The 27,552-nt window shown below is 41.2% G+C and overlaps 2 protein-coding genes across 3 annotated transcripts in view; one reads left to right on the top strand and one right to left on the bottom strand.

Annotated features, from left to right (window-relative positions):
• LOC140727831 (interleukin-1 receptor accessory protein-like 1) overlaps positions 1-27,552 on the bottom strand; it is a 1,400,327-nt gene that overhangs the window by 266,473 nt on the left and 1,106,302 nt on the right. The gene's annotated exons all lie outside the window — the stretch shown is intronic.
• LOC140727830 (uncharacterized) lies at positions 14,948-19,369 on the top strand. The gene is made up of 2 exons (XM_073045630.1): positions 14,948-15,057; positions 15,339-19,369. The coding sequence occupies exon 2, from the start codon at positions 15,506-15,508 to the stop codon at positions 18,638-18,640; it is 3,135 nt and encodes a 1,044-aa protein (XP_072901731.1). The 5' UTR covers positions 14,948-15,057; positions 15,339-15,505; the 3' UTR covers positions 18,641-19,369.

The following is a 27,552-nucleotide window of genomic DNA, read 5'->3' as shown; positions in this document are numbered from 1 at the left end:
GGGACTGCCTATATTACTACTGGGACCTTGGTCATGTTCCATAGTCTTTCAATTTCCTCTTTTAGTTCAGCATATTTGTGGTGTTTTTCACTTATTGATTTCTGGGTGTTATGTGTGTTTGGAATGGCTGTATCTAATAAGTAAGTTGTTTTTGCTTGTTTATCCTGTGTTATTATGGATTTATTATTTTTTTTATTTCTGTTTTTCTTTCTTTTTGTATTTGCACAGTTTGATTGGTTCTGCTTGCACATTGGTTGTAGTCTGTCCTGTTAGGTGCAGTCTTTCATTGATTCTACTCTTTCTTGTATTTACTGCGATTGTCTACAAGAAAATGAATCACAGGGTTCTATGTGGTGACACATATGCACTTTGATAATTAATTTACTTTGAACTTTGACCATGCAGATTTTTTCACCTGAGGTTCAGTGAGACTAAACAGAAGTCCAAGTTTAAGGGTGAAAACTGAAATATTTGAGGGGAACTTCTTCACAGGATAGTGAGAGTGTGGAATGAACTGCCAGTTGACGTCGTGGTGTGGGTTCAATAGCAATATTTAAGGGAAGTTCGCATGGACATATGGATGAGAGGTGTATGGAGGGCTATGGTATGGGTGTGGGTAGATGGGATCAGGCAAAAAAAAACAAGTCAGCACAGATTAGATGGGTTGAAGGGCCTGTTTCTATGCTTGGTGTTCTATGATTCTATGACTCCATGCTATAAATGTAAAAAATACAGCAGCCACTTCAGGCATACTAAGCTCTCCTGAACAGTAATGAGATAATAAATGGATAATTAATCTTTTCAGTGATGTTGGTTATTGTAATAATGTTAAGCAAGGCATTAGGGAATACTTCAGCTGCTCTTCTTCAAAAAGATGCCTTGGGGTCACTTATGTCCACCAGAGCTTCATTTTAAGGTCACTTCCAAAAGGAACCATATCTGACATCGCAGCATCTCCTCAGTGTTTCACCAAAGCTTCAGCCTAGCTCCTTGATTTCAGATTTCTGGTGTAAAGCAGCCCATAATGAGTGACAGTCACAGTGAATAGAACTTGCAAGACCTGGAAGCTGAAATAAATGACAATATTGTACAGAAAGATATTGGTTCAATCATGGAAAAGCAAACAGATCCTGATAAAAGAAAGTTGCATTTGTTCTGCAGTCAATGAAATGAATGGACCCCACTGCAGACTCAGGTTGCAAGTACAGTTTCCCTTTAAGAAAAAGAGAATGCTGAAAGTGTGCAGGGCTGCAAGTAAGATCGAAACACAGGGCCATGAGATCGCAACCCCCCCCCACCACCCGCTATCTATCATCTTGATGGTGAAATTGCAGTCTCTGGAATATAAAATTGAAGACCTCAGAGCAAGATAACAGTATGAAGCGATACCAGGAACCGCTGTGTACTTTGCTTCATAAAAACATGGCCAGCCCCTACCATTTCAGGTACAACACTGCAGCTTCATCATCCACTGCATAGGCAGAACAGTGAGTCTCTTAAAGGTGAAGGGGCAGAGTGTGCTTTATGAGTAACTCATTGTGGTGCACAGATGTTGAGTTCTGTGTCAGTCCTGCTCAGCTGACCTGGAACATATACTGATCTGATCTGAGGCAGAATTCCACCGCCATCCTGTTAGCAGTGTACATTCTAAACCTGGCCAATGTCAAGCAGGCACTGGAAAATCTGAGCACCATGATCAGCAGTCATGGAACAGAACACCCTGGTGCCCTCCCAATCGTGTGGATTTCAACCAGTCCAGCTTGAAGAATTCTCTGACCAGCTACCACCAACATATCACCTGTGAAACTAGAAGAGCCAGCACACTTGACAACTGTTATACTACCAACAAGGATGCCCATACCATCCCACACCTGCAGTTTGGCAAATCCAATCACCTGGCTGTATTTTGGCTCTTGGTGACTACAATACTAGTGGTGTGGTCTAAGGAGATGGAGGAACACTTACAGAACTGCTATGAATCGGTGGACTGGATAATATACAGGATTCATCTATGAATTTGAATAAATAAATCACAGTTGTTACTGGTTTCATAAAAGCCTATGTGGATGAGTGCGTGCCTTCGAGAATATACTGGACACATCCAAACCAAAAGCCACGAGGAACCAATGGATTTGCAGTCTGCTAAGGGATAGATCTGTGGCTAGTGATCCAGAGCTATACAAGCAGTGAAGTTATGACCCAAGAAGACCGAGAGAAGTTATTCTGATTGAAGTTAAAGATGGAATTGAATGCATGTCAGATCTGACAGGGTTTGCAGGCCATTACTTCCCAGAAGGCAAAACCTAACACCATGAATAGCTGGTTGCTTCACTCCCAGATGAGCTCACTGCCTTTCATGTATGCTTTGAAAGGGAGAATAAAACTACACCTGTGTGAATCCCTGCAGCATCTGGCGACCCTGTGAACTGTGTCTCCGAGGCCAATGTAAGAACATCTTTCAGGAGGATGAACCCTCGCAAAGTGTCAGGCCTCAGCGGTAGGGCACTGTAAACCTGTGCCAACCAACTGGCGGGAGTGTTCAAAGATATCTTCAAGTCTCTCACTACTGCAGCTGGTGGTTCCCATCTGCTTCAAAATCGTGTCAATCATACCAATGCGCAAGAAGAACAGGGTGAACTACCTCAGCAACTATTATATTCATGGTGATGGAGTGCTTTGAGAGGTTGTTAATGCCTGGAATCAACTCCTGCCTAAGCAGGGACCTGAACCTGCTGCAATTTACCTACTGCTAGAATAGCCGTGCAAAGGATGCTATCTCACTGGCTCTCCACTCGGCCTTGGATCATCTGGACAACAGCAGTACCCACATCAGGCTGCTGTTTATTCATTACAGCTCAGTATTAATCAACAAGCTCCAAGATCTGGGCCCCTGTACCTCCCTCTGCAACTGCATCTTTGACTTCCTCATCAGGAGACCACAGTTGGAGAGGGATGGAAATAACACCTCCTCGAAAACAATCAGCACTGGTGTACCTCAAGGATGCATGCTTAGCTCACTGCTCTACTCTTTCTACATCTATAAATTTGTCAAGAATACAGCTGCTGTTGGCAGAATCTCAGTAGTGATGAGGAGGTGTACAAGAGTGAAGTAGATTAGCTGTAAATTGTGTTGCAACAACAACCTTGCATCTAACATCAGTAAGACCAAGGAATTCTTTGTGGATTTCAGAAAGGAGAAGTCCAGGGAACACCCACTAGTCCCCGTTGAGGGGTCAACAGCTGAAACTGTTTCAAGTTTCAAGTTCTTGGGTGTCAACATCTTTGAAGACCTGTTCTAGGCCCAACATATTGATGCAAATATGAAGAATTTACGTCAGTGGCTGTAGTTCATTAGCAGTTTGAGGAGATTCGGTACATCACCAAAGACTCCAGCAAATTTCTGCAGATGTATAGTGGAGAGCATTCTAAATGGTTGTATCACTGTCTGTTATAAGAGGCCACTGCACAGGATTGAAAAAAGCTGCAGAGGGTTGTAAACTTGGCCAGCTCCATTATGGGCACTGGACTCCCCAGCATCGAGGACATCCTCAGAAGACAATGCCTCAAAAAGCAATCACCCAGGACATGCCCTCTTCTCATTGCTACCATCAGCAAAAAGATACAGGGGCCTGAGACACTCAATGTTTTAGGAACAGCTTCTCCCCTTCATTTTGGCTCTCTTTTTATGTATGCCCTGCTGACAGAAAACAACAAATTTCATGACATATGCCAATGATATTAAATGCAATTCTGATTCTGATTCTGAATCAATAAAAGTGCTGCACATGTGAAATAGAAACAGAAAGTACAGGAAACACTCTGCAAGTCAGGTAGTATTTGTGGAAAGAGAAACATAGTTATTTTTTCAGATCAAGGACCTTCGTTGGAAGTGCAATTGAGAGAAAACTTGCTGAGTGGTTTCTGTATTTTATATCTTGATTTTATCCATGCATATTTGTGCTTCCGATATAAATTAATGTTGTGTCAAATGTTTATGTCCTTACTGGCATATACACCACACAAGCACACACACTTTGTTTGAGGCACATAGTTCTGCTCCCCTGGGATATTTTGACATTGTAAGAGATTGGGAAATTTGATGGAAGTCACACTGTTCTTTCTTCTCATCTGCAATATAACCAAGTGAATTCCTGTGTAATTTAAATTAATCCAGAAATATTATACAGTCATTGAGTCGTAGATAAGTACTGCACAGAAACAAGCCCTTCAGCCCACCTAGTCTACGCTGAAGTCATTTAAACTGCCTACTCCCATTGAACTACATTGGGATCATAGTCCTCTATACCCCTACTATCCATGTACTTATTCAAACTTCTCTTAAACGTTGAACTGAGTTCGCATGCACCGCTTGTACTGGCAGCTCATTCCACACACTCATGACCCTCTGAGCGAAGAAGTTTCTCCTCATGTTCCCCTTAAACTTTTCATGTTTTACCTTTAACCCATGACCTCTAGTAGTCCCACCCAACTTCAGTGGAAAAACTCTGCTTGCATTTATCCTATATATACCTCTCATAATTTTGCATACCTCTATCAAATCCCCTCTGAATCATCTACATTCTAAGGAATAAAGTCCTAACCTATTCAATCTTTCCTTATAGCTCAGGTCTTCCAGAGCCGGCAACATCCTAGTAAAATTTCTCTATACTTTTTCAACCTTATTTACATCTTTCCTGTAGATAGGTGAGCAAAACTGTACACAATACTCCAAATTAGGCCTCACCAACTTCAACATAATATCCCATCCCATTGATTTATGAAGGCAATGTTCCAAAAGCTTTCTTTATGACCCTATCTGCCTGTGACACCACTTTCAACCAATTATGGATCTTTATTCCAAGACCCATTTGTTCTAACAAGTTCCTCAGTGCCCTATGTTGGTCCAATATAATATTCTATATTAAATCTTTAACTTAATCTTTAGGAAAGGTGGAGTATTTAACTAGGGAAAGGAAATAAAAATAGAGAATAGTTTTTATTCAAATAACATAAAATGATGCATAACCACCATTAGTTTCCATCACACAAGAATAAACCATGCCCTTAGTCAACAAATAAATAATGATTTGAGTGACAGAAAGTCATGAATAATAGAGAAGTTATTCAATTAGCTAAACTAAAGAGAGAGAGCAAAGGTATTTGTTGTGTGTGTGTGGGGGGGGGGAGAGGGAAGATATATATATGTATATATATATCTCACGTGATATATATATCACACATCACATCAGCCCCTGGTAGAGTACTCTACTGCCATGGAGAAAATGCTGGGAGCCAAATGCAAAGATGCACCATAAATGAAGATCATGTGATCAGCACTTGGTCTGCCTTAATGTTAGAGAGACATTTTGAGTTCCTGGATGTCAATATCTCTGAGGATCTATCCCACGCCCCACATATCGATGCAGCTACAAAGAAAGCATAACAGCAACTATATTTCATTAGGAGTTTGAGGAGATTGGGTATGTTACCAAAGACACTTGCAAATTTCTACATATGTACCGTGGAGAGCATTCTAACTGGCTGCTTCACCATCTGGTGTGGGTGGTGGTGGGGGGGGGGGGGGGGGTGCACTGCACAGGATCAAAGTAAGCTGCAGAGAGTTGTAAGCTTAGTCAGCTTTATCATGAGCACTAGCCTCCACAGTATCCAGGATATCTTTAAGGAGTGATGCCTCAAAAAGGTGACATCCATCATTAAGGATCCCAGTCACCCAAGCTACCATGTCTTGTTCTCATCGCCAACATCAGGAAGGAGATACAGAAGCTTGAAGGCCACAATCAATGGTTCAGGAATAGCTACTCAGTTTTTGAATGGACATTGAACCCTGAACAGAACCTCACTAATTTTTTATTCTTCTATTTGCACTACTTACTTAATTCACATTTTTCTCTCTTTTATGAATTGTATTGTACTGCTGCCACAAAGACAACAAATTTTATGACATATGCCAATGATATTAAACATGATTCTGAGACAGCTTTATATCCCATTGTGAGCTATCACATTGTGAACCATCCAGAGTACAGAATAAACACATGGGAGTGTTTTGGAAAGGGTTATTCCAATAAACTGCAAAAGCACAAACAGTCACTCTGATAATTAAGGACCTAAATGATTAAGGAAATTATGGTTTGGTGCTAGCAGCATTTTGAAGTGGTTCAGGAAGTAGATACATTTTTGGATAAGATCTTCATTTATAGCTGTATAATTGGCAATGAATAATTATGCATTGGCTCTATAGTATGTGGTGAAATGTGTAAAAATGTGCATATAAGATAGCCAGCAGCATTGACTCGAGAGAGCACTGAAGAAAATATCCTTTTATCAGTGTCTCAGAAAACTCGCCAAGATGAAACCCCAGCCAGGTTCATCAAGAAAGGCTTAACACAAGTTGTGGGTTTTCCAGCTTGTGAAAGTGAACTAAAATGTTAAGTAATTGCTTGAAATAACATCGTGAATCTTTAAGTCATTTAAACTAATAGCAACTAATAAAGAAGTAAGGTTGTTAAGCAAAGTCATTGTCTTCCGTGGAGATTGGAGATCTCATTGGAGATATTGGAGATAAACAATAAGAAAGAGTTATTAATAAGTCTAAAGATAGACTAAAGAACTGAAAATATTTTCTGCCAATTAGAATGCGGAACAGACTTCAAACAAGAATATATAATGCTTGGTAGATTGAAGTCCAGAAATAACATGGAGATAAAATGTTTAAAAGGTTTGCATCAACAACAGAATTAAATTATCGAAATGTGCTCAGATCATGAGATCATTCATGAATCATAAACTATCCTCAGGGTTTGTTGGTTCTAAAAGGGCTGTCAGCAAGAAGAGAGGATACATTAATTCTGAAGATTACAGTGACTGTACTCCAGAGTAAAGGTTTCCCAGTTTCCAGGAGTCAAGCTGCAGTAGGCATTGCTGGTGCTTTTGCAGGCTCAGAAGTTGATCTCCAATCCATTGTCAGTCATTTGACTAAGTCATATGGTGAAGGGAGTGAGCAAGATTAGATTTTCACTCAACTTGTCCCTATTGTTTTCTGACATAAAAGGTTCAGAGAGAGCATGGAAAACCCAACACGTTCTGTTTCCCCTATCTTGAGAGCCACCTCTGGGCTAGAGCAGATATTGATAATGTTATTCAACATTGCCTTCAATGAGCCAGCACAGACACTGATCAATTAATGAAACAGCAATGTGATTATTTAGACCTCAGATGTGGAGCAGATCTTATTGTCTACTGAACAATAGTAATTCTTGCCTTCTTCTGTACTTCTGAAACCTGAACAACCTCTAACAACATCTCAGAACAGTGGGAAAATCAGCTTAAAAATCTTCTGGCAAAATTTGCCAAATTCACTGAAAAACAAGTGGTCCAATATCAAAGTTCAAACAGTTCCGAGTCTTGTGCCTATGCACAACTAAATACATATTAACTAAAAGCACGCATGCGGGAGATAGCTTTAACTGGTGTATTCACATTGCAGCGAGAGAGAGAACAATGCGCATGTGCAGACAACAGATCAATACGTAGTGCGGGGGGTGTCATTGCTCTAAAACAGGGGTATCAAACTCATTTTAGGTCACGGGCCGGATTGAGCAAAATGCAGCTTCATGCGGGCCGGATCAGTCGGACGCGTGCGAACGCAGCTTTCGTTGCCTCCGTTTTTTCAGCCTGCTCTCATGTGTCTCAGTCTCTGCTATAACTACAAAGTGTTTCACTTTACAAACTCCGTTTCTTATGAAGAAGACTGCCGAATAAACACTAAAAACCCTGAAAACCTGGTACCTGAATAAACTCAGCATTAGCCATATCATACGCCATAGGCGCTTCGATTACTGGGGCCAGCTTTAATAGTAATTAGATATTATCTCGCGGGCCAAAGATAATTCCACCGCGGGCCGGATTTGGCCCGCGGGCCTTGAGTTTGACATATGTGCTCTAAAAGAAATAGGTCCCTACATTACATAAAGTTCAAAGTAAATTTATTATCAAAGTATACACACACACACATATATGTGTGAGAGAGATCATATACAACCCTGAGATTCATTTTCTTGTGGGCATTTACAGTAAATACAAGAAACTCAATAGAATTAATGAAAGACTGTCCTCAACAATATGGACAAACTATCAATGTGCAAAAGACAACAAACTCTGCAAATACAAAAAAAAGAAATAATAATAATAATAAATAAGATATAAATATCGAGAACACGAGAAGAACAGTCCTTGAAAGTGAGTCCATAGGTTGTGGGAACGGTTGAAGGATGGAGAAAGTGAAGTTGAGTGTTATCCACTTTGGTTCAAGAGCCTGATGGTTGAGGGGTAGTAACTGTTCCTGAAGCTGCTAGTATGGGTCCTGAGGCTCATATATCTTCTTCCCGATGGCAGCAGTGAGACGAGAGCATGGCCTGGATGGTGGGAACCCTTGATGATGGATGCTGCTTTCTGCAACAGTGCTCTCATGGAATTCCATTTACAGAACAACATGCCCAGCTTCGAGACGTTATCTGCACTCAATTGGCTATAGTAGGCATATTCAACTAATTAAGTTCCCAAAACGGATATATTCCTAAAAACACGTTTTGTTTTACAAAACTTGGGACTAGCAGTGAGAGTAGGTAAGTTTAAAGGAGGCGAGTCTTGGTGCTTGCTTACGAATTTCACTTGGGAGGACTTGGGTTTTGGAGCAAGTGTGGGAGTGTTTAAAAGAGGTGAGTCTTGGAGTGGGGATGCTTTGGGTCTGAGGCTTAGTAAGTAGCCTAGGTGCTTGGAGTTGTAATGTATTATGTGAGTATCCGTAGGTCAGAGTGCGTATGACGTCAGAACGCGGGGGTTTTTGTAAAATGGAAGTCTGGTGAATAAACGTGTGTGTTTAATACTGCAGTGTCCGAGTCACAGTAACGCTACAGGAGTGAGAGTAGGAACTTGGAAAAAGCAAGTCCCATTAACTGGTAAATTGGACGGTATTTTATCTGTATAAAAAAAGGTATGGTTACGTGGAGAGGCATTTCAGAGCTGAAATTATGAGATTGGGCTATTGAGACCTTTGCTCAATAGGCTTCAGTGAAGGGACACATAAGAACAAGTAAGGTTTTATTTAGCTGTTCATCCTTATTTCTTGATTCAGTGTAGGCAGCATGGTATGTTAGGGCAGTGGAATGCTCCTCTTGCAAGACGTGGGCATTTCTAAATTATCCTAAATGATTGGAAAGTTGCAAATGGAATCACCCTATTAAGGAAAGTAACGAGCAATAAAACATGGGATAGTTAGTCCGAAATCTGTTGTCACCAGAATTCTGGAAACCATCAGTAAACAAATGGTATCAGGGTATTTAAAAATCAAAATTTCTTCACACAAATACAGTATGATATAAGGGAAATCTATTTTTGAAGAAAATCTAGTTTTCATTATAATACATTGCAGCATAAATAGCGATAGATTGGAGGATTGAGAACATCTGGGTATTTAAAAGGCATTTGATGTTCCACACAAGTAGCTGTCATTTAAAATTAGGGCTCAATGAGGCTCTCTGTTGGTTAGGGTCTACCATGGATGTTGCAAACCAGCTGTCTGTGTGATACACAAGCCAGAGCAGTATGATATGGAGAGCAAACTGTTGCCATGTAGTAAGTTCCCCTCTCCAAGCAGCTGATGAATCCAAAGGACCAGCAGAGACTGATACAGTTTGGCACCACTGGCATGGCAGGAGCTGCCAGTCAGTTTTGAACTCAATGTAGGGATCCAGCTCCAGACTTCTCCTTGGGGTTTACTCCCAAAGCCTTCCCTGTGAGTTGGCATAGCCACAAAGTAGCAGAGGTCTGAAATCAGACTTCTCCTTCTCTTTGATGAGCTGCAAACCACAGTTTATGAGCTCCATCAGCCCAAAGTGACTGGATTTAAGGTGTCAGTAACACACCTTTGTCCCTTCTCCTATCAGTAGAAATGGTTCCACCGGGCTTAGGAGCTAAGCCGCATGAAGGCCAGCAGCTGAACGTGGTTGTCAGAGGCTCGTTGAAATGCACGTCATTGGGAGCATTTAATAGGTAGTGGAAGCTTATCCTCACTACCATTCCGATATAACAACCCTAAGGAACCAGGAAGAGCAGTAACAGACATAAAAAATTTAACCAGCTGTCAGATAAAACTTCTAAGATATATTTTCGTAAATGAAAACAGGATTCAGCACTCCACATGCAATTCTGATAGGAAGTACACCCATGAAAAATAAATGAAAGCACAACCCAGAAAAATGAAGAAATTATCACTGTAGGAGAAAAAGTTAACCAATGGAAAAGGATGACTCTCCGTGGAAGACATCCCCACAATCTGAGCTGACTAGATGTTGACATGGAAGCATCGAGCATCTGGCTCCAATTTACAGACTTCTTTCCAGAAACTGGGTGTTTCCTTTTGGCAATACAGGACACAAAAAGTATCAAAAATACATGATAATAGACCAACAGATTGAGAATAATAAATGTAGAAAATGCAAAGAGAAACCAGAAACTATCCAACACATTACAGGATCCTGCACCAGTTTAACTCAATCTATCACGTACACAAGCACAATCAAGTGGCAAACATCATTCACTACAATCTTTCTTTAAAATACCAACTCATGAAAGACGCCATACCTTACTATAAATGCATGCATGATCCAGTTTTCGAGTCAGAGCCCTGTAAACCAATCCATTATTACAGATAGGACAACCATAATAACTGTCCAGGTATAATATTACAAGATAAACAAGCAAGAACAACTCACTTAGTAGATATAGCCATTCCAAACACATATAGCATACAGAAATCAATAAATGTGAAACACCAGAAATATGCTGAATTAAAAGAGGAAGTTGAAAGACTATGAAAAAGGGTAAACATTCTCCCAATAGTAATATCTACAGCTGGTATCGTCCCAAGTACATAGCAATATTTATATAAATCTTCAGAAAGCCACAATACTAAACACAGCTAGATTTGTCCGAAAGTTCCTTGCAATTGAGAAATGAATCTGCTTGGCTATTCCTGGGTTTTACTTACCAGCCTGAGCTGAGAAAAAAATAAAAATAATGATAATAACTTATTTATAGAGCACTTCTCATGCAGGTGATGTAGTTCAGAGTGCTTTACAAAGGGAGAAATGGGATAAAGTGCGAACATGAAAATAAAAGACAAAAAGTTGTTAGTTAAAAGCAAGGTTTTAAGCTGGCGTTTAAAAGAGTCAAATGAGTCTGCATCTTTTATCCTTTTAGGTATTGAATTCCACCCTTTAGGAGCACAGTTTAAGAAAGCTGACCTGCCAGTTATCTTTTGAGGGTAGAGGATTTGTTATCAAATAAATGGGCTACTTTGTTCTCATTGGTATTAATCTTCTTGAGTATTGTCTGAATTAAAATCATCCAAACTGTGTCACATTCTTGACTTATGAACCGTAGTTTGTTGAAAGGCTTAACAGACCCAGACGCACCAAGCAAGACTTTCGACACAGAATGTAGGCCCTGTCATATTACTTCATGTATAATTTCATTGTAACTGATCTAGTTAAGTTTCAGTCATAGTCAGGTCAAAGACAGAGTATCCTATATCCTTATACTGAGCGATATAGGATATATCCCATGTTTGAGTACCCCAAATCTACTGTCTATAATATGAGTTGGGAGTCTGATAGAATACCATCCAGTTTTCTGGATCAGAGTAGCTCCAAGAATGCTTAAGAAACTGGACAGAATTCAGGACAAAGTGGTCTCTTTGGCTAAAAACTCAACTTCTATAAACAGTCATTCTTTCCAGCATCAGCACATAGTCTCAGCATTGTTCACCATCTTCAAATGGTACTGCAAAAACTCATCTAGCCAACTCTAAAACTACCTCCCAAAGCTACAACTATGACCATTATGAGGACAAGGAAATGGACACAAATGAGTACCATCATGTGTGGTCACCCCTCCAAGTTGCACACCACCCTGAATTGGAAATGCATTGGTCTGCCATCATTGTTGCTGAGTCTGAATCCTGGAACATCCTTCCCAAACATATTGTGGCAATAACTTCACCAGAAGTACTGCAGCAATTTAGAAGGATGGCTCACCAACATCAGCTCAAAGCTAATTAGTAGGTAATTAATGCTTGTGTTGGATTTAATATCCACATACTGAAAGATAATATAAAACTCCTTTCTATTTGTGTAATAATTAAATTCATTAACCAGTTCCAGAAATTGAACAGATGTAATGAAAGACATTCAGCTCTTGTTGAATTACAGAGGTAGACATTAGTTTAGAAATAATCAGGTAGTATAGAAATTTCAAAGAACACATAGTAATAGCTTGAGGGAAAATTAAGTGTTCTATTTCATTTGTGTTTCTGAGAAAACAAGAAATTAAAGTCATTATTAATTATTAAATTTCATAGTGGGGGACTTCATCTAGGCTCGTTTGAAGAAAATCCTGCCCAATCACGATCAGCATCTGTAGCACCAGAGGTCGCGACACACTAGACCACTGTTATACTAAGAGAAGGAATGCCTACCGTTCCATGCCCAGACCACATTTCAGTAAATTGGATCACTTGGCTGTCCTTCTCCTACCTGCATACTGGCAGAGGCTAAAGAACAAAGTTCCAGAGATTTGGACTGTAATGTATGGATCTATTTCTTTTCGTGCAATGACTCCCCTTAGCACTTAGTATTGACTGATAATTTATGCATGCACATTGATTTGTTGCTCTCCCTACAAAGTGAATCTACACATTAACTTCTCCTGAGTGTGTGCCTTTATTCTTTTGATATGCAGTTGTATAGACATAATAAGTTGGTAACGGGTATGAACCTGAATGTCAGCAAATATCACCAACTGCAGCAACAATTACAAGGTGACAGAATTCGGAGGAAGGGAGAGAGACAGTGAGAGAAAAGACTGAACTGTACCAGTATGGAGAAGCTGGTCATAGATGCTATAAAGGGACACGTGAGTAACCATGCACAGTACACAGTGAGAGACACACAATTAGCAAAACTAAAGTAAAAATAATGTGATGATGGCCTTAGTCAGGAATGTTGACCAATTTGATAGTGTTACTGACTGGGAATCATACATCAAAAGGGTTGAACTGTATTGTAATGCTAATGATGTAGATGTAGTAAAGAAAGTGTCCACACTTTTTGGTGTAATGGGTGCTAGAACATATAATCTCTTGCACAACTAGTAACTCCTGAAAAGCCAGCCAGCAAGATATTCGAAGAAGTTGTTGCAAATTTGCAAAATCACGTGAGCCCAAAAATGCTAGTATTAGCTAAGAGATTTAGATTTCACAAAGTCAAATCAAGACACTTTTATTGTCATTTTGACCATAACTGCTGGTACAGTACATAGTAAAAATGAGACGTTTTTCAGGACATGGTGTTAGATGACTAGACTACAGACCTACACAGGACTGCGTAAAGTGGACCAAAAAAGTGCAGGCATTACAATAAATAATAAACAGGACAATAGGGCAAGGTGTCAGTCCAGGCTCTGGGTATTGAGGAGTCTGATAGCTTGGGGGAAGAAACTTTTACATAGTCTGGTTGTGAGAGCCCGAATGCTTCGGAGCCTTTTCCCAGACGGCAGGAGGGAGAAGAGATTGAATGAGGGGTGCATGGGGCCCTTCATAATGCTGTTTCCTTTGCGGATGCAGTGTGAAGTGTAAACGTCCGTGATGGCAGGAAGAGAGACCCGATGATCTTCTCAGCTCGAAAAGGAAACATCCAAAAGATGAAAGCATTTCTGAATACATTGCAGAACTGCGCAACTTTCCCAGTACTGTGACTTTAAGATGGACTTTCTGATGAATTAAGGGACAGGCTTGTACGTGACATGTGTAGTCAAAGCACTCAAAAGAGGTTACCGTCAGAAAGAGACCTAACCTTAGAACAGGCGTCGACTATTGCGATATCATTAGAGACTGCAACAAAGAATGTAGCAGAGCAACACACAAAATGTCCCTGAATGGTGCAAAAGGACAAAAATGTTATCGATGTGGCAAATCCTCCCAGGATGCAAATGACTGTTGGTTCAAAGAAAAAATTTGCAAAATGTGTCATAAAGTCACATAGAGAGAGTGTGCAAATCAGACAAAAAGCACAACCAAAGGGAAAAACCACACAGAATGAAAAGTTTCAAATACAACACTAAACAAATGCACAAAGTGACTGAACGTGAAATAGAATCAGATGATACAGATTCTGACAAAGGTGAGCTATCATGCCTGGAACTATATAGCATTTTAAAGCTGATTGCAAAATTATATGGGTCAGAACAGATGTGTCGGGTGTAAAACTGAAAATGGAGCTGGATACAGGGTCAGCTTTGTCCATCATTTCAGAGGCTGACTTTAACAAACTGTTTTCTAAGCTATCTTTAAAAACAACTTGGTGATGCTAAAGACTTACACAGGTGAAAAAGTTTCTTCCAAAGGCAAATTGAAAGTGAATGTGACGTAAAGAGGCAAAACAACAACAGTTAAGCTTTACATGTTGGGAAGTGAAGGGCGGGCACTTCTTGAGAAAAATTCAACTAGACTGGCACATAATCAAAGCTCTCAATGTGTCATCAACAGGCAATGGCAATCCAAACGGTAGCTCTAACCAAAGATTATCAATGCTCCTTAATACTAATGAGTAGGTGTTTGAGAAGGGCACTGATAAATTCAAAGCATAAAGGCCAGAATTGAACTGGATGAAGCAGCAACACCAAGATTCCATAAAGTGTGTCCAGTGCCTTACACACTGTGCTGCCTTTATGGCAGTTATTTAGTTTATAATATTTTCGCGTAGTAATTTGTTAGCATTTTTTAGTTAAAGTTAGGATTGTTTAAATCAATTGATTTGTCTGTAATACATCACGGCTGCGATGACGTCACATCCGGGTTCGCCGCGTCTTGTGGGGAATTACCGGTTTGAGATTCACGCAAGGGCGGGGGTCACTCACATGTGCGACCATAACGCTGACTAGGGTCTCTCTATGCACCAAAGACACAGTGAAAGCAACGCTGTAAGTCATTAGATAATCGGTATTTTGAGTTAAAATGTTAACGCCGATTCTGTTAAAAGTAACGACGGTCGGTAAGGTTTACCTTTTCGTCAGTTAAAGAGTCGGGATAGTTTGTATTGAAGTGTGTCTAAAGCAGCCAATGGAGCAGCTAGATTCTGACTGTATGCTGCACTTTAATGTAATGTAGTTATTGTAGTTTTACCTTTGCAAGTATTCACAATGTAAATGTGATATTTAGAAGGGAACAAACACTGTACCAATCTTGTATTGTTTTTCAACAGTTTTCACCATGCGTTAATGTGAAGAGTGAACAGTAAATGGTTAATCTTACTGCGGTCTCGTTTGCATTGATTCTGGTTTATCTCGACGTTTACCTCGGCGTTACTTCACACCCGAGCGAGAACGTTACAGTGAAAAAGCGGCATTATCAGGTGTTTAAGGTGCAGCCATGTCAACCCGATCCAGCATCAAGTCGTTGTCAAAGTCATCGTCATCCTGCGATAGGGGCAGTAGGGCATCAAGTAAGGCCACCCAAGCAAGAGCGAAAGCAGAAGCCGCCAAGGTGCGAGCGCGCTTTGCCAAAGAAGAATTAGAAGTAAAGATGAAAGCGGCTGCCAGAGAAGCCGAAAACCAGAAGGAAGCGGCTGCCAGAGAAGCCGAAAACCAGAAGGAAGCGGCTGCCAGAGAAGCCGAAAACCAGAAGGAAAAGGCTGCCAGAGAAGCCGAAAACGAATTGGAAAGGAAAAGGGTAGAGGCACGGTTAGAAGCGCTGAAGCTAGAACGAGAAGCAGCAGCTGCCGAGGTGGAAGCAGAGTTAATAGAAGACGCCGAAGAAATGCATGATCCGAAGGACGGAAAATCTACCTCAGAAAAGATCGGATTGGAACGTACAAGGGACTATGTCCAATCTCAAATGGAATGGAAGACTCTTTCTTCCTCTCCTTACTTATTCGATAACGTCCCACTTCACGAGGAGTCTTGGAGAGGCCCGACGGCATCACGTCCATCCGAGGAAGATAATTTACCCTCGCAACTCCGCGATGAACCCAGGAATGCAAGAGCTCACGACAAGTACTTCTCGACACCGAACTTACCGGATTTGGGGAGAAGAGAGGCAAAGACTGAGTCCAGACCAGCAAATCCCATAACAGATGTACGCCCTCAGTCATGTACCTGTGGACATGTTCCCTCAGCCCGCACGCCACCTGCAGACGAATCCGCAGCACGGTATTTCGCACGACGGGATCTCGTCACTTCAGGACTATACCAGTTCGACGATAAACCTGAAAATTACCGTGCATGGTACTCCACTTTCACCAACGCTATCGACGGAGTCCAGCTCAGAGCAACCCAGGAGTTGGATCTTATGGCAAAATGGCTGGGAAAAGAATCATGCGAACAGGTGAGACGCATGCGTTCAGTGTACATCAACAAACCCGAGCTAGCATTGAAGAAAGCATGGGAGAGACTTCAGGAGGGCTACGGAGCCCCCGAAATTATTGAGGCGGCGCTATGCCAACGTTTGGGAAATTTTCCTAAGGTGTCACCCAAGGACCACACCAAGCTAAGAGAATTTGGAGATTTACTCTTGGAGATTCAAGGCGCCAAAGAAGATGGCCACTCAGCTGGTCTAGTATACCTAGACACTCCAACCGGGATTAGACAACTCGTGGACAAACTTCCATTTGGGCTGCAGGACAGGTGGTTGTCTGTTGCCTCAGATTACAAGGAAGAACACGAAGGTCAATTCCCTCCCTTCGAGTATTTCACCAGGTTCGTGTGCAAGGAGGCGAAGAAGCGAAACGATCCTAGCCTCATAGGTCCAGGAAGCAGTACAATTTACACCAAGCCAGATAAATCCACTTCGAATAATTCCAACATTACTAAACCAGTCTCAGCGCTTAAGACTGAAGTCCTTACAACTAACAACGACTCTAGCAAGAATTGTCCATTGCATAACAAACCCCACCCCCTCAAAAGATGCAGAACGTTTAGGGAAAAACCCCTTGAAGAGAAGAAGGCCCTCCTCGAGGAGAAAGGAATATGCTTTAGATGCTGTTCCTCGACCTCTCACTGTGCGAGAGAGTGTACGATCGCCGTGAAGTGCCTGGAATGTGATAGCACTAATCACGACTGGGCCATGCATCCTGGCCCGTCACCGCAAACCGACAACGCTCCTTCACCCCCACAACAGGACGGCGGGGAGGGAGAAGCTCACTCCAGGACAACTGTTGTCAGCTCGAGCTGTACGGAAGTTTGCGGTCAAGCGCAGGCAAGCCGTTCTTGTTCAAAGATCTGTCTCACTAAGGTGTACCCTAAGGGAGCCAAAGACAAGGCCATCAAAGCCTACGTAATTCTGGACGATCAGAGCAACCGCTCGCTAGTCAGTCCAAAGTTCTTTAACTTGTTCAACATTGAGAGTGAGCAGTTCCCATACTACCTTAGAACTTGCTCAGGCAACATGAAAACTTACGGAAGGAGGGCCGAAGGCTTCCAGATCGAGTCCCTGGATGGTAAAGTCCTCATCTGTCTCCCCCCACTCGTAGAGTGCGAGAAAATCTTGAATAACCGCACTGAGATCCCGACGCCAAGTGCGGTGCTACACCAACCACATCTCCACCACATCGCCAAACACATCCCAGAGCTGGATCCAGAAGCAGAAATACTCCTGCTATTAGGAAGAGATGTTCTCCGGGTACATAAGGTTAGGCAGCAGGTCAATGGACCACACGACGCCCCCTTCGCCCAACGCCTGGATCTGGGCTGGGTGGTGATAGGAGAGGTGTGCCCTGGCAACGAACACAAATCAACGGCTAACACACTCAAGACCAATGTGCTAGAGAGTAGCCGCCATATGATTCTTCAACCCCGCACAAGTTCCATGTGCGTCCAGGAAGCACCACAAGGCTTTAACAAGCGCAAAGTAACTGACGAGACGCTCGGTCAGTCTGTCTTTGCTCAAAAGGAGCATGATAATAAACTCGCTCCATCGGCTCAAGACGCCACCATCTTAAAAACGGAGGACACCAAGGTCTTCAGAGACAAAGCAAATAGTGGGGTCGCCCCACTACCTTTCAGAGAACCACGCCAGTGCTTGCCAAACAACAAAGAGCAGGCAGTCAAGCGGTTCACGCCCTTGCAAAAAACCACGAAAAGGAGACCTGAGATGCAGCAAAGCATCCGATCGACCCACGAGGTACTGGGCACACCAATGGCAGAGGTCACAGCCATTATGAATGCACGACCACTCCTACCCGTGTCTCCTGACCCGGAAAACCCCTTCATACTGTCGCCATCAATGCTCCTTACGCCGAAGGCAGGAGCTGCCCCTCCACCAGGGGACTTCTCCGATAAGGACCTGTACACAAAGCAATGGAGAAGGGACCTTCAAGTTGGAGATTTAGTCCTGCTCAAGGACAAGCAAATCGCCGGCAACTGCTGGCCAATGGCCAGAATCACTGCCACATTCCCTAGTAGGGATGGACATGTCAGGGAAGTCGAGTTGAAAACTACCGACCAAGGCGATGGGAAAATTTACCAAAGGCCCGTTACAGAAGTCATTTTACTTCTACCTAACGACTGATTTAGAGACTGAAGTTTGTATTACGTTCATTGTGACCTTACGAAGGCCAAGCGGGGAGTGTGCTGCCTTTATGGCAGTTATTTAGTTTATAATATTTTCGCGTAGTAATTTGTTAGCATTTTTTAGTTAAAGTTAGGATTGTTTAAATCAATTGATTTGTCTGTAATACATCGCGGCTGCGATGACGTCACATCCGGGTTCGCCGCGTCTTGTGGGGAATTACCGGTTTGAGATTCACGCAAGGGCGGGGGTCACTCACATGTGCGACCATAACGCTGACTAGGGTCTCTCTATGCACCAAAGACACAGTGAAAGCAACGCTGTAAGTCATTAGATAATCGGTATTTTGAGTTAAAATGTTAACGCCGATTCTGTTAAAAGTAACGACGGTCGGTAAGGTTTACCTTTTCGTCAGTTAAAGAGTCGGGATAGTTTGTATTGAAGTGTGTCTAAAGCAGCCAATGGAGCAGCTAGATTCTGACTGTATGCTGCACTTTAATGTAATGTAGTTATTGTAGTTTTACCTTTGCAAGTATTCACAATGTAAATGTGATATTTAGAAGGGAACAAACACTGTACCAATCTTGTATTGTTTTTCAACAGTTTTCACCATGCGTTAATGTGAAGAGTGAACAGTAAATGGTTAATCTTACTGCGGTCTCGTTTGCATTGATTCTGGTTTATCTCGACGTTTACCTCGGCGTTACTTCACACCCGAGCGAGAACGTTACACACACTACATCTTAAAAGTGGATGCTGAACTTCATTGCTTGGAAGTATCTGGCATTTTCTCCAAGATGGAGTTGAGCAATGGGCCATGCCTATTGTCCCAATGATTAAGCAAGGGAAGACCAGAACTGTTCCCATATGTGGGGATTTCAAAGTGAGCATTAACCCGGTCCTGTATACGGTGCAGTATCCCCCACCACAAATAGAACATATTTTTGTGTCTTTGGCAGGTGGGGAGAGGTTTTCTAAGATTGACTTGTCACAAGCCTATCTGCAAATGGTGATTGAGGAGTCAAGCAGTAATTTCCGCACAAGCAACAGTAACAAGGGACTGTTCCAGTATAATAGTCTGGTCTTTGGAGTCGCATCAGCTCCAGCAATTTGGCAAAGAGCAATGGGCCAAGTGCTCCAGGATATCCCAGAAACACAATGTTACCTTGAAGACATCATCGTGACTGGCAAGAATGATGAAGAGCACCTCCAGAACCTTGGTAAAGTGCTTACCAGGCTGAGTGAGTATGGTCTGCGTGCAAAGAGAGAGAAATGTGAGTTTTTCAAGAATGGAATCTCATATTATGGACATGTCATTGATGAGCATGGCTTACATAAATCACAAGAGAAGATTGAAACAGTGCTACAGGCACCCAAACCGGAAAACGTGTCACAACTCAGGTCATACTTGGGCCTTGTAAACTACTACCACCGGTTTATCCGAAACATTGCTGCAGTGCTGCATCCATTGAACGCACTGTTACAGACAGGACAAATTGGGAGCGGTCAGAAAGATGTGAAAGAGCATTCAAGGAAACAAAGAGATGAATAATATCCATTGAACCGTACACCCTTTATGACCCATCTTTGTCCATTAAACTGTGTGCGATGTGTCCTCTTATGGTATCGGAGCTCCTCCCTCTGAGGGTCAGACACCCTGAGCCAATAGGCTGGTCCTGGACTTATTTCCACTTGTCATAATTTACTTATTATTATTATTTAATTATTTCTGGTTTTATATAGCTATTTCTCTACACTATTCTTGGTTGGTGCGACTGTAACGAAACCCAATTTCCCTCGGGATCAATGAAATATGTCTGTCTGATTTGTCACTCTTATGATGGATGCAATTGAACGCCTGATTGCATTTGCTTCAAGGTCACTGGCGAGCACAGAACTCAACTACACAGAGATTGACTGAAAGGCCCTTAGTCTAGTATGGGGAGTAAGGAATTTCCACCACTAACTCTAGAGACAACAGTTTACTCTAGTGACAAATCACCAGCCCCTTGTGTCCATTTTCAATCCCAGAAAGGGAATCCCACTGATGTCTGCTACATGGATGCAACATTGGGCACATTTCTGAGGAGCACACTCTTATGACATAGAGTTCAAGGGTGCTGAACAGCGCTGATGGCATGTCATGTCTTCTGCTGATGACAACAGAAGAAGAAATGTTTTAATTCTGTGACCCAGCAGAGGTATTCTACACGACATTTGTGGACCAGCTGCCGGTAACAAATTCTGAAATACAAAGAGAAACAAGGAATGACCTGACATTGTCAAAAGTCTATGACATCACCACACAACAATGGTAGTCCTTTGTTTCTGCAGTTCTCAGTAAGACGAGATCAACTGTCTATATGTCAAAGAATGCTGATGTGAATCTCGTGATGTGGTTTCCCCCACACCAATGTGTTAACTAATATGCATGAAGGACAACTGGGTACAGTCAAAATGAAGAGTCCCGCCCAGAGCTATGTATGGTGGCTGCGAATAGACAGATTGAAAACTTGACCAAAAGCTGTTTGGGATCTCACAAAGTTCAAAATACACCCCCCTCAGGCACTGTTACATCTGTGGGAGTGGCCATCTTCACCATTGCAAAATGTGCACATTGACTTTGCTGGACTCCATGTTCCTGATTGTTGTTTGTTGCTCATTGAAGTGGCCAGAGGTCATACCAATGAAGTCAACCACATCAGAATAGATTGTTTGACAATGAACCACAATACATGTCAGAAGAGTTCAGACCATTCATGAAGAAAAATGGAATCAGACATTTCAAGTCAGCTCCTCACCACTCAGCATTGAATGGGTTAGCTGAAAGGTAGATAGGGAAAATCAGGTTGGTGCAGGATTCCAAGCAGGGGAATTTTTAGAATGCCTACAAGATGGCTTTTTAGAGTAGCTTGTGGTTGAGCCCACTAGGAGATCAACTATTCTGGATTGGGTGTTGTGCAATGTACTGGAGTTGATTAGAGAGCTTAAGGTAAAAAGAGCTTTAGAGGAAACTGATGATCAAATTCACCCTGAAACTTGAGAAGCAGAAGCTAAAGTTAGATGTATCAGTATTATAGTGGAGTAAAGGAAATTACAGAGGCATGAGAGAGGAATTGGCAAGAATTAACTGGAAAAAAAACACTGACAGGGCTGATGACAGAGTAGCAATGGCTGGAATTTCTGGAAACAATTCGGAAGGCACAAGATATATACATCCCAAAGAGGAAGAAGAATTCCAAAGGTAAGATGACACAACCAGGGCTAACAAGGAAAGTCAAAGCTAACATAAAAGCCAATGAGAGGGATCTAATAGAGCAAAAATTAGTGAGAAGTTAAAGGATTGGGAAGCTTTTAAATACCAACAGAAGGCAACTAAGAAAGTTATTAAGGAGATAAGTATGGAATATGAAAGTAAGCCAGCCAAAAATATTAAAGAGGATACCAAAAAGTGTAAAAGAGAGGGGAGAGTGGATATCAGACCACTAGAAAATGATGCTGGAGAGGTAGTCGTGGTGGACAAGGAAATGGCAGATGAACTGAATAAGATTTTGCTTCAGTCTTCACTGTGGAAGACACCAGCAGTATGGTGGAAGTTCCAGGTGTCGGGGTCATGAAATGTGTGAAGTTACCATTACAAGGGAGAAGATTCTTAGGGAACTGAAAAGTCACTTGGACCAGATGGTGTACACCCCAGAGTTCTGAAAGAGGTGGCTGAAGAGATTATAGAGGCATAAGTAATGATCTATCAAGAATCACTCAATTCTGGAATGGTTCTGGAGGACTGGAAAACTGCTAATGGCGCTCTACTATTCATGAAAGGAGAAAGGCAGAAGAAAAAGAAAATTATTGGCCAGTTAGTCTGACCTCAGTAGCTGGAAAGATGTTGGAGTCAATTGCTAAGGTTGTGGTTTCGTGGTACTTGGAGGCACATGACAAAAAAAAAGGCCGAAGTCAGCATGGTTTCCTCAAGGAAAATTCTTTCTTGACAAATCTTTTCAAATTATTTGAAGAAATAACAAGCAGGATAGACAAAGAAGATTCTGTTGATGTACTTAGATTTTCTGAAGGCCTTTGACAAGGTGCCACACATGAGGCTGCTTAACAAGCTATGAGCCCATGGTATTATAGGAAAGATTCGAGCATGGATAAAGCAGTGGTTGATTGACAGGAGGCAAAGAGTGGGAATAAAAGGAGCCCTTTCTGGTTTGCTACTGTTGACTAATGGTGTTCCACAGGGGTCTGTGTTGGGACTGGTTCTTTTTATTTAATATGTCAATGATATGGACAATGGAATTGATGGCTTTGTTGCAACGTTTGCAGGCGATATGATGATTGGTGGAAGGGCAGGTAGTTTTGAGGAAATAGAGAGGCTACAGAAGAACTTATACAGATTAGGAGAATGGGCAAAGAAGTGGCAGATGGAATACAGTGTTGGGAAGTGTATGATCATGCACTTTGGTAGAAGCAATGAAAAGGTTGACTATTTTCTAAATGGAGAGAAAATGCAAAAAACTGAACCATAAAGGGATCTGGAGTCCTTATGCAGGATTTCCTAAAGGTTAATTTGTAGGGGACTAAAATATAAAAGTGAGGATATAATTTTGAGATTTTATAAAGCACTGGTGAGCCCTGACTTGGAGTATTGTGAGCAGTTTTGAGCCCCTTATCTTAGGAAGGATGTGCTAAAATTGGAGAGGGCTCAAAGAAGATTCATGAAAATGATTCCAGGATTAAAGAACTTTTCATATGAAGACAGTTTGATGGTTCTGAACCTGTATTCACAGGGAATTCAAAACAATGGGGGTTACCTAATTGAAACCTAACGAATGGTGAAAGGTCTTGATAGAGTGGATGTGCTTAAGACCAGAGAACACAGCCTCAGAATAGATGGCCATCCTTTTTGAATGGAGATGAGGAGGATCATTTTTAGCCAGAAAGGGTCAATAGATTGTATCAGAGGATCTGCCATGGGATCAGTACGTAAGTGCCATCACAAAGAAGGCATGACAGCATTTCTACTACCTTCAAAGTTTGTGTCGATTCAGCATGTCACTAAAAACTTCAGACAACTTCTTTTGATACAGTGTGGAGAATATCCTAACTGGTTACATCACAACCAGGCATGGAAGCACCAATGCCCAGGAAGGGCAAAAACTACAGAAAGTGATGTTTACAACTCAGTCCATCACAGGGAAATCCCTCCCCAGTATTAATAACACTTACGTGAAGTGCTAACACAAGAAAGCTTATTCCATCATCCAAGACCCTACCATCTAAGCCACGTTCTCTTCTTGCTACTACCATCGAGCCAGAAGTGCAGATCTTTAGGTCCACACCACCAGGTTCACGGACAGTTACTATGCTACAAACTTCAGACTCTTGAACCAGTGTGGAAAACTTCACTCATCACAAATGTGACCTGATTCTATGACTTACAGACAGGTTTACTTTCAAGGACTCTTCACAGCTGATGTTCTCAGTATTATTATTTTTGTTTATGTTAAGTTTGTCTTTATTTGCACATTGGTTGTTTGTCACTCCTTAGGTATAGCTTTTTCATAGATTCTATAATACGTCTTTAATTTACCTGTAAACATCTGCAAGAAAAAGGAACTCTAGGTAATATATGGTAATATATACTATTTGATAATAAATTTACTTTGAACTTTGAAAATTGAAAGTTGATTGATTTTCTGATGTGTTTGAAGGATTATTGGCAGTTACCCTATGCGGCATGTAGGTCAGATTGTCCATGATGTACTATAATGCTATCAGTACCTCGGAAAATAACATTTGAAGTGCTTAGGCAAGTAAATGCTGATGCACAAGATCCAAGTATTCCAGCATTCATTCTCACAACATCTATTTGTACCACAGCTTGTACTACGTAATGGGTGTTCAGATGCTTGTACTTTTTACAGCTTTGTACATCCTGCACTCATCATGTGGCTTTCCTCTGTATTGGGGAAACTAAAGCTAGCTTGGGTGAATAATTTACAGAACACCACCACTTAGTCCGTATGCAACACAACAAGGTAGCTGGATCCACATCTGAAAGGAAAAATGTACAGGACTATGTGAAGAGGATAGCAGTCAAGCTGAACTGCAAGATAAGCTGGTACAGACTTAACAGGTCACAAACCTTCTCCTCCATTATATTATCATCTTGTTCTTCCCTGATTAGCAAGTGAGAGTTCATTAATTATTACAAATCATCATTCCCTTAGTCAATGCTTAATCATTCGCATGAATATAACAGCAAAAAATGATGTAGCCACCACCACTTTGGAGGCATCGCTCTCTACTCTTCACTTCCTGTAATTCTAAACCAATTTCTGAAATGCATTGCAATTCACTTGAATCCCATACTCCAATTTTACATATTTCCATGGTACTTCATAGGTTTGCTATCGGTGTCAGGAAGCTCTCTCATTGTCAATTACCTATTTCAATACTGGGGTCAACTTCACAAGCCACATCCAAATAATAATTCATAAAGAAGAGTGAGAGACAAATTATGACCTACATTTCACTTTGCTTGTCAAAACAAAATTAAATTCTTTACTCATTGGGAATGTTAAACAAGTGTTTTGTTTATATTAATGTTAAATTAATTAATTATTTAAATTAGATTATGTAAAAACCTACTGACTCAAAACAAAAGCTTGTTGGTGTTAAGTTGTACATTGTCTTCCAGTGACATCAGACAGCCATTTCATGGCCCGCTGGCCTTAAAAGAACATACCTGAGAAGAAAAGTCAATCCTGAGAAAATAGAACAGGAAATGAAATGTTTTGGAACATCAGAAGAGAATAGAGAATGAGAAAAATGCAGACAGTTATGCCTTTTCTCTTCATTTAGCCGTATGATTCCCATTGCCAAGGCCTGTCTGTTGTGTCTGCTCCACAATACAGATTAGTTTTTGAATTGTGAATACACTTAAGTAGCACAAAAGCTATCCCAGTGGCCATCTCGGAGCTTCCACACTGCTTCAAAGTCATTACATTCAAGTAATTAAAAATATAAATTAGACAACCTATTCTAATTGGTTCAATTATTTTAATTAATATAAAGGCATTCAATTAAAGTCGACAGCAAACCATATGGGTGGCTTCACTTAACTTTATAATGAGGGTCAGTGACCCCGTAATGGATGAGGGGTAGTCATAAAGTTGATGTGATACGCCAGGCGAGTATGATGAAATGATGCACTGGCATCTGACATCCAATTTGTTCCATACTCTGCAGATACAAGAAGTTGCATAGTGATAGGTGTGACACCATTACAGCTTGGCGTGTTGGAGCTTGGAGTTCCATCCCAGTGTCCTCTGTAAGGCGTCTCTGGACGTCCTCCCTGTGGAATGCACGGGTTTTCTCCGGCTTCCTCCTACAGTCCAGAGACATGCCTGGTAGGTTAACTGGTCATTGTAAATTGCACCGTGATTAGGTTAGGGTTAAATCTGTCTTGTTGGGGGCCGCTGGGCAGTGAGGCTTAAAGGCCTCTAAATAAATAAATGAAGTTCAGATCATGCTGCTGCATGCACTGCAGCCAGCTTGAATTTCTCAGCAGAACTGCCAGCTAGCCATCAATTTGTCTTGGTGTAAGAATGATACTGCAACTATTATTGACAGCTGTACCATCTCATTCTCGAAGGCAATGCTTTATTGTGATATATTTTTGTCTCATAAAATAAAGTGAACTGAAATGAAAAGAAAGTTGAAAAAAATAAGGCATTCTGCTATTAGCTTTGTACTATCATCCCTCTGCCAATAATTTAAATTGTTTTTATCGATTTGAGCAACATTCACATGAAAAAGAAACACTTTTAATTAAGCCCGTCTTTATTTTTCCTCATGATGTGCTCAACACAAAAATTGCTTTGGAAGGAATTGGTTTAATTCAATGATATCTTTGCAGTAGTAATTAAAAAAGCACAACTGATTGCAAGTTTGGTTCCAAGAAGTCTACATTAATATAATCAACTCCACTTATGATTGGTCTCCAAAGTGTTCCTGACATATAACTCATTGTTTATTTATGAACTTGGGTCTGATTCAGTAATTCACAAATGGCACTCAGCTGTTCCACTCTGCTGCTTCACAGTTTCTAAATGCACTCAGCATATATCCAGAAGCAGATGGTATGTCATGAATCAATTCACAGAAGGTCATCAGTGGGGCAGATACCGCAATACAGCAGATAACACCATACACAACTTCCAAACAGCAGTTTGTCTGCACTTACCTGCAGACACTGTGTTCATTTTACTGCAAGTGAGTAGAAATAGAATAGAATAGCAAGGGAAACTGCAATGGGATTGACGGTTCTTAGAAATGACACAGAACGTTCAATTTTGGTCATTAAACTTCTACAGCCTAAGCCAGCTTAATTGTTGTTTAAAATATTTTACAAGAATACTAAAGGTCAGTGGAGGAGAAAGTTACTACCCCAATGGCTTCAGACATATCAGACATTATCCAGCATGTTATTTATCCATTCTATAAAAGAGATCTATTTGATAATAAATTAAAATATGATAGTCAACCTGTATCTTCATCCAAAGACTTCCCATTAGAAATCTGAATGAATTGTATTGGTGTATATTCTTATGAAATGCATTTGTATTTTATTAAAAACAAATTACCGTAGATTCCGGACTACAGAGCGCACCTGATTAAAAGCCGCTGGCTCTAATTTTAGAAAGAAAGTCAATTTTTTACTTGTACAGGCCGCACCGGATTTTAGGCCGCACCGGATTTTCGGCCGCACCGGATTTTCGGCCGCAGGTGTCCCACGTTGTAATATGAGATATTTACACAGAAAGATATTACACGTGAGGATTTTTTAACTTTTAATTAAATCCATATGGTAACATAAACAAATACATATTGCAAATGCTTTTTTTCGA

The sequence above is a fragment of the Hemitrygon akajei genome, chromosome 5 (assembly GCF_048418815.1).
Source record: "Hemitrygon akajei chromosome 5, sHemAka1.3, whole genome shotgun sequence".
Taxonomy (NCBI): domain Eukaryota; kingdom Metazoa; phylum Chordata; class Chondrichthyes; order Myliobatiformes; family Dasyatidae; genus Hemitrygon; species Hemitrygon akajei.
The sequence above is the reverse complement of the archived record's forward strand: the minus strand, read 5'-3'. Positions and strand labels throughout refer to the sequence as shown.

Excerpts from the sequence above, each read along its gene's own strand:
- LOC140727830 (XM_073045630.1), top strand. The coding sequence starts at position 15,506 with ATGTCAACCCGATCCAGCATCAAGTCGTTGTCAAAGTCATCGTCATCC.